The sequence below is a fragment of the Crocodylus porosus genome, unplaced genomic scaffold (genome assembly GCF_001723895.1).
Source record: "Crocodylus porosus isolate Cpor-Errol unplaced genomic scaffold, CroPor_comp1, whole genome shotgun sequence".
Taxonomy (NCBI): domain Eukaryota; kingdom Metazoa; phylum Chordata; order Crocodylia; family Crocodylidae; genus Crocodylus; species Crocodylus porosus.
The window spans coordinates 59,123,618-59,131,032 of NW_017728947.1; the positions used below are offsets into that span (position 1 = coordinate 59,123,618).

Genomic DNA, 7,415 nt, shown 5'->3' on the forward strand with positions numbered 1-7,415 from the left:
TTCTAAAGCGATGTCCCATTTGTCCAGATATCTTTTTTTTTTGCCTTGTTATAGCAATGAGTCAATATTTCCTGGATGTAGGTCAGAGTGGAAAGGCCCTCTTTAATGTTCCTTACTGATTTTAAAGAGAAGACAGTTTTTAATTTTCTGAGTATCACTCAGAGGTAACATCCGTCTTGCAAACCACAGGTTAATTCAGAAAGGCATTTTTGCTAAAACAATTCCACATCAAATTTGTTTCTTAATAAATACATGAATTAATGACAAGTTCCATCTAAAACTTCCAATTTAAATGCATGCTAAAACCTGATCTGTAATTAATTCAGTTTAATTCATCTTTGTGGAAAAATGAAGTTAACTTTGATTTCTTTAACAAAATGAATGAATTTAAAGATTTTCTTTACTAATCAATGAGTATGTTCCCTACCTTTCATGAACCCTGCCTCTCTCATCTCCTAAAGTAACCGTCACTGTGCAATTTTTATTTAGGTCAAAGTTTTCGCTGTAGTAGTGGTAGTCAGGGGTTACCCAGCCAACCCAAACAGAGGATGGGTCTTGACCAGCAAATATTCGCACTGAGTAATAGTACTGAAAAGAGCAGAAACAGTGTGTTAATAGTAGAAAACAGTTATTTCATGAAGACAAAAATAGGAATTACTGTTAACAAATAAGCAACCCGAGAAGAAAGATACTTTATGCCCAAAAACTTGTCCAGCAGCTCTTCCAACTATACAGTTGGTCCAACAACGGATATCACAAAAAAATCCTTGCTTTGTACATTTCCTGGACCATCATGGTTACAACAACATACCAACCCTAACAATTAAACAGCATATATGCATATGCACTTTTATGAAACATGATGTTAACTTGTGGAATTCATTACCACAGGAGGTGGAGGCAGACAGTAGAGCCAGGTTCAAAAAGGCCTGGATAAATTCATGAATTAATAGATCTATTAATGACTATTAAACAGAATGGTTGGAGATGTTCCCTCTGGCATCTTTAAATTAATAATGGTGGGTGCAAGAGAAGGTACTAAATAAGGGATAGATAGATCACTCTAGAGATATCCAGTTCACTGCTTTTACTCTACAGCATTCATTTCTGCCACTGTTGGAGAAAGGATATTAGGCTAGATGTACCATTGGTCTGACCCAGTTTGGTACTTTGTTCTAATGGTTTTCTGCATAAAGAACTTCAGTAATGTAGCATAGCTCCTGTATACTATATTGACTATAATTCCAACATGCATGTTTCTGCATAGTTGCTAAAATTCTGAAATATGAAAAAATGGTCCGTTGTTATAGTAAATTACGCTTTTACAAAGAAGTAATAGCAGGACAACAGTAAAGCAATAATAAACTTCCATAAAGGTAAAAAATAATTTAGATAATAAAAAGTCATTCAGATTATTTTACACTGCAATAAAGGTTCAAAACACTTCTGACAGTTTGGGGGATGTCACAAGGTACACATATATGCAGTGATTAATGTTGGGGAACATTTTTATGCATACACAGATAATCCCTTAAATTAGATTTACTACTGCCATGTTTGGTCTCTATCCACAGCCAAAATAATTTACGTTGTTATCATTTACGTATTTGTATAAAAATGGTTATTTATATGAATGTATGTTTGTAATACGGTTTAAACAAAGCAGAAGGCAGGATAGGATAGACCTTAGGTTGAAAACCACTGACCAGGAGGTTTCTGAGACTTAGCACAGCCTTGCTCCTGTACTGCCTGGACAAAGTGCTGGTTAGACTGTCATTTTGTCAAAGGGGGGAGTTACCTCAGAGCAGCTCTGGTCAAAGCTCTGAAGCCACACAGCAGGATAGGTGGGGACAGGGCTTGGCTCATCCTTAGGTTTGTCACAGACTGGGCCCATAGCTATGGAATACTGCCATATTTTCATGCAATTGCATTTCTTCATCTTACTTTAGGTATAAAATTATGCGATTGTCTCATTAAAAATATTTGGTATTCAGGGACTGTCTTTTTATTGTCTTCACAGCACTTTGCACAATGTTCTTTGTCTAGGATTCTTAGGTGCTGTGGTAGTACACATAATAACTAAGAGCAATAGAACACCAACAAAAAAAGGGAAGCTTTTGTTCCTGACAGAGTTCACTATCATCTTCTCATTTAATCAGAATAACACTTCTTCAGATTCTTGCACATTTCATTACTCTCCATTTCAGCATCCAGATTCTTTAGACAAATTAAAATAAAAAACTGAGAAAAAAGTATTCATGAGTTACTGAATTAAAAAAAGGAATGATTTTGCAAAAATACTTCAGAATACCTATCACAGCAATTCTCCTAGTGTATAGACTTTCAACAAGTTTTTAATAATTAAGACAATCAGTTGGATCAATATGCAATTGTTGATTGCACTTGGGAACAACTCTGATACCTCTGATAGAAGTTTCAGAGGTATTGAGCATCTGTGACACCCTCTGGCTTAATGGTAGCTGCAAGTGTTCAGAACTTCAGAAAACCAGTCTGCTTTCATTTTTGGTGCCTAAATATTATTTTAGATTCCTAAACTGAAGCAAGTTTGAAAACTTTAGGCATTCTGGTTAAATACAAAACCAGCAGCAATTATTTGAAAAAGGATCTTTCAACAGACTGCTTTCTAATGCACACTTAAGCCACATGCCAAATTGTTTTATTAGATAATGTAAAGCAGAATTTAACGTATTTACTTACTGTTGAAGGAACAGTTATTTCTTGACTCTGTTTTCTGAGGAAGAAAAGCAGCATTTTAGAAAAATGGTAAGTTAAAATAGTGCAAACCTTTTTTTAAATTATTAATGAGCACTTGAAATAAGCTCCTTAATATGGATTAATCATTGTTTCTTAGGCAGACTTATTTTTCTGTCCTAGAGTAGTAGTATGCAACAAGCCTTTCTGAAGAGAATCAGGGAAAGGAAAGTGACTGATAAGTAAGGTTATATGTAGGCATTACATTTCTACTGGGAGAATCACCTCTTTCCAGGAACAAATTGGTAGAAATTCAGTTTCCCCTGGAGGAAACATACTCCATGCAGGACAAAGATCTTCCAGGTTCCCACCTGGATGATTTCCCCTGTGAGAGTTCTCTTGCTAGAATGAACACCTGTAGACTGGATTCCTCTACAATCTTCCTCTGTGTCTTTTCCAGACTAGGGAACTCTGGTCTGGGAAAGGAGGGCCATTCCCTTCCATCTGGATTTCTCCTGAGAACTGTGTTGCCACTGCACCTCTGAGCCTTTCTGGCTAAGTATAGACAGTCAAAAAGCCTTTGCAGGCTAGTTTAAGCTGCAAAGATTGAACCAATATGCAAATGAACAGACATTCACTTTTGATTCAGGAAATGCAGCCACATGACTGCAGTGGATCAAGCCAGAATTTGGGGTGTGCTACAGCATGGCTTTCTGGCATGTAGCCAGCATGGGCTGTGTGTTCACTTCCTTTTCTTGCTGCCTCTTAGTTCTCTGAGATTCGCAATCCAGACTTACAGCAGCTGGATTCATCACTTCCTCTTCCTGCTCCCAGTTGACTCTGTGATTTGTAGTTCAGAGTCGCAGCCAGCAGTAAGCAAGCGGGCACAGCAGGGCAGGGCAGGGCAGCTCCATACTTGGGGGAAGGGGAGCTTAACCCCCTTCCCTGGCCCCAGACCCCAGCAGGAGTTTACTGGGGGGGAGTGGGCAATGAGCCAGCCCTCACTGCTCCAGCTAGGGAGCAGAGGGCTGGAGCCAGCCCTGCTCTCTGGAGCAGACAGCACAGCCCAGTCAAGGGCTGCAAAGCATGCTGAGCTCTGATTGAACTTGAACCAGGAAGTGGTCTGGGACAGAAGTTTCATAAACCAGTTTGACCTAAATCAGTTAAGTCTGATACTACATTCAACCACATTTATCTTAGACTAGTTGCAGCCATTTTGAAACTGGTTTATGTGGACTGAACTTTTGTTATGTTACAGGTTTAAACCAGTTTCTGATCTCTTAAACTGCTGTATGTGTAACTTCTGGCCCTAGCCCCTGAGACCAGGAGACTCTGCTGACAATAGGAAGCAGTGTAATAGAGATTTAGAGCAACAAATCAAAGACTCAGGGCAATATTTGTAAAGTTATTTAGCTGCTTAACTCCCGAGCAACTAAATACTTTGAAAAAAAACTATCCAACTGCCTTTTCTTTCCTAGAGCTTGTGTACTGATGCATTGACATACACATGAATGAAGAGAGTAAATATGCAATGGTTTCAGAGCTAAACATTATACTCATTGTATAATGCGTGAGAATCTTCTACCTGTGTCTTTAATATAGATTAATTTGCTGAGTGTCTAGGATTCTGTAGCAAAGTTTGTTTTAAAGTTATTTAAACTTCCACATTAAAATGCTGCATTTTTTTAAGAAAGAGAGAATATCAGAAACATGTAACATAAAATTAAAATGTATTGGACAGCATACTGCTATACTATATTATTTTTCTTTTTATCAAAATACTTTTCAAATTTAGATTAAAGGAATATACCACAAGTAGTACCACAAGATGATTGAACATAAATCTAACCTTTTTTGGAAAGCATCAGCAGAGGCACTTTCTGCACCAGTGTTATAGTTAAAAGATGAATGGAACTCAATGGGCATGCTCAAACGGCAATATATCATGTCTGCATTGCTATTCTGTGTGCCAAATGTCTTGTGGGTAACCTTTAAACGAGGTGGGTTTTCAATGGTTCCATCAATTCTTGTTATCTAAAAATAAAATAATTTCTTCTCAATCAATGTATAACCACATAGAAGATTATAAAGCAAGAAGCTATAAATTAGATTTATCAAGAAAAAATAATTTAAAAAATCTCCATCTTTAATTTGCTAAGTGGCCTGAGGGTTAGGTAGAAAAGTTATCTTTACTTTGTTAGGGTTTTTGATGCTTTCCTACATTATATCCTTATAACTGAAGTAAGGAAATGTAATCTAGATTAAATCAACACAATACGGGTGCCCATCTGGTTGAAAAAATATATTTCAAGAGCAGTTCTCAATAGCTTGCTATCATGATGTGCAGACATATCAAGGGGGTCCTGAAGAAGCATGTTCTGGAAATGTCCTCCAATATTTTTCTCTCTCTATATATATCTCCTACCTTAGAGCAGAGGCATAAAGTATATAACATCTCATGCAGTCCCTTTTAGCACTACATTTGTACAGTTGCAATTCATACTGAATTCAAATGACCAAGAATTAAATTTTTATGAAGAGGTAGTTGTTTCATTCTTACATGTTATGGTCATGTGGAATGTCCCATATATAAAAACAGAAAATAATATTTGTCTTTTAAAATCCCACTTGTATAAAATTACTTTAGAATCCCATTTTAATTTTAGTGTAGTATCTCAATAACTGTTATCTTGATACATCCTAAAGATGATTAAAGATGCGATCAAGAAAAGCAAGCAGATAAAAGGGGATAAAAATTAGAAAAGACAGAAAATATATATTCGAATTCAAGAACAATTTTTAAAAGCCTTAACAGACATGTTGTCAGTACCCAGTGTACTGGTTTGAATCAGTAGTGCATCTACAAGAAGCAATAATGCACACCATATGGGGGTGACCAGACTATCATTAATGAAGCTGGGCCAGGCAAAGAGATCTGGAATTAGCCAAGATTGACTTACTAGCTTTATGTAATATATTACCTGACGACAGCAAGAATTAGTAGGGGTTTAATGTCTCAGCCTAAGTAAACTGTTTAGAAACAGGTGCCTTCTTAACGTATAATGTTACCTCTACATGAGGATGATTTTTTGGCACGTTGACAAAAGTTGGTAAGCGCTTGCTAAACCACATAGCAACATCACGGTTCATGTTGACAGCAAAAGGTTCAAAGCCTTCTTGAAGGCCACACATAGTATAATACTTGAAGGTGCTGGCATCCATCCCAAGGTTCATACGGCCAATCTGAGACAAACCGAGTGAGCAAATTGGGACAAAACCTAAATAAATGATAGTGGAAAACAAGAATTATTTGTTTTAGATTTATCCAGTGCAAATTTACCTTAAGTTAATGTAAGAATTAAAACTTAAACATGTTGTCATGTAAGGTTAATAAGCATATATAGAAAAACATGTAGGATTAATTACAGGGATGAGACCATACACTTCACTTATACCCATGATAGGAAATGAAATGAGATAAAATCCCTTCAGAGAAACGTGTGAGGAATTGCTGTATCAGAATGAATTTAATCATTTTTTATACATGTTTTTAAATGAGGAGACAGTTTCACAGGTTAGGTTATTAGTGCTGTGCTTTATAGCTGAAATATAAATGAGAATGTGTAAAGCAGAAGAAGAGGTTTCCTGGTTTAATCATCAGATTTGAAAACTCCAGATTCCTTTGAACCATTCAATCAGATTCTGCAGGACCAATTTCATCCTTCTTAGCAAATAAAACATTTATTCAGACAATTCATCAACCTAACCTGTTTCAAATGGTACCTTGACCCAAGACTATGTGGATAATAACATCAAACAGTGCACAAACACAAGGGCTGAACTGCATATTTTTTTCCAAAACATGGATGACCTGATCTTTTTCATGTCACTAAGTTAAGATCTTTCTATTTTTCTTCTCAGGATTCCAAATTCTTCTAGAACACTTAGATTAAGACTGAAGATACCCAGTATTAAACCACCCAGAAATATATGAGCAGAATTTTTAAACCATTTTTGCTCCTGAGTGCCTTCTTTTTCTGTAGACCTTCAATAATTTATATGTAGGGCATGGTTTAAATTGTGGGTCCAGCTTCTGGCTTGGGAAAGCATTCCCCAGGCAGCAGCAAAAGCTTAGCATCCCAGGGAAGGGGTTGCAAAATGGATGGGGGCTTGTGGATGAGTACGGGAGGTGCTGTTTGATCCTCTGGACAGGAAAACTGGTGCATGGGGTGGGGTGCACCTGGGGGCTATCTTGGCAGATGGCCCTGGCAGTGGGTAGGGGAGGGGCTGTTTGCCCCTCTGCACATATGTTCTCTCCCTCTGACCCCAACCCCTGGTACCCCAGTTTTCCTGCCTGGAGGAGCAAACATCCCCTCCCCTACCTGGTGCCAGGGCCATCTGCCAAAGCAGTCCTGGCACCCCCAACCTAGGGTGACCATGCATCCCTATATGGGTGGGACAGTCCCAGAATGGGAACATTAAATCCTAGCCCCAGGCTGCATGACTCTGGGACAGCATTTGTCCTGGATTCACAGTATTGTGCAGGGATCCAGGTTTCCCCTTGCAGGCAGGCAGCATTCCAGCCTGAATGGGGCCACCAGAAATGGGAAGCAGGGGGCATCACATGCATGTGTGAGCCCACACACATACACATGGCTGGGAAAGGTGGAGAATGGATCCCTGCAGGGAACTCTATGGGGGGG

General features: G+C 38.2%; 1 protein-coding gene across 1 annotated transcript in view; it reads right to left on the bottom strand.

Moving 5' to 3' along the window:
• RYR3 (ryanodine receptor 3) overlaps window positions 1-7,415 on the bottom strand; it is a 537,566-nt gene that overhangs the window by 276,179 nt on the left and 253,972 nt on the right. The window contains exons 28-31 of the mRNA XM_019551798.1: window positions 5,782-5,990; window positions 4,562-4,746; window positions 2,719-2,752; window positions 428-588 (exon numbers count right to left, since the gene is read on the bottom strand). Of these exons, the coding sequence (XP_019407343.1) occupies window positions 428-588; window positions 2,719-2,752; window positions 4,562-4,746; window positions 5,782-5,990 (589 nt within the window). The remainder of the gene's footprint in view (window positions 1-427; window positions 589-2,718; window positions 2,753-4,561; window positions 4,747-5,781; window positions 5,991-7,415) is intronic.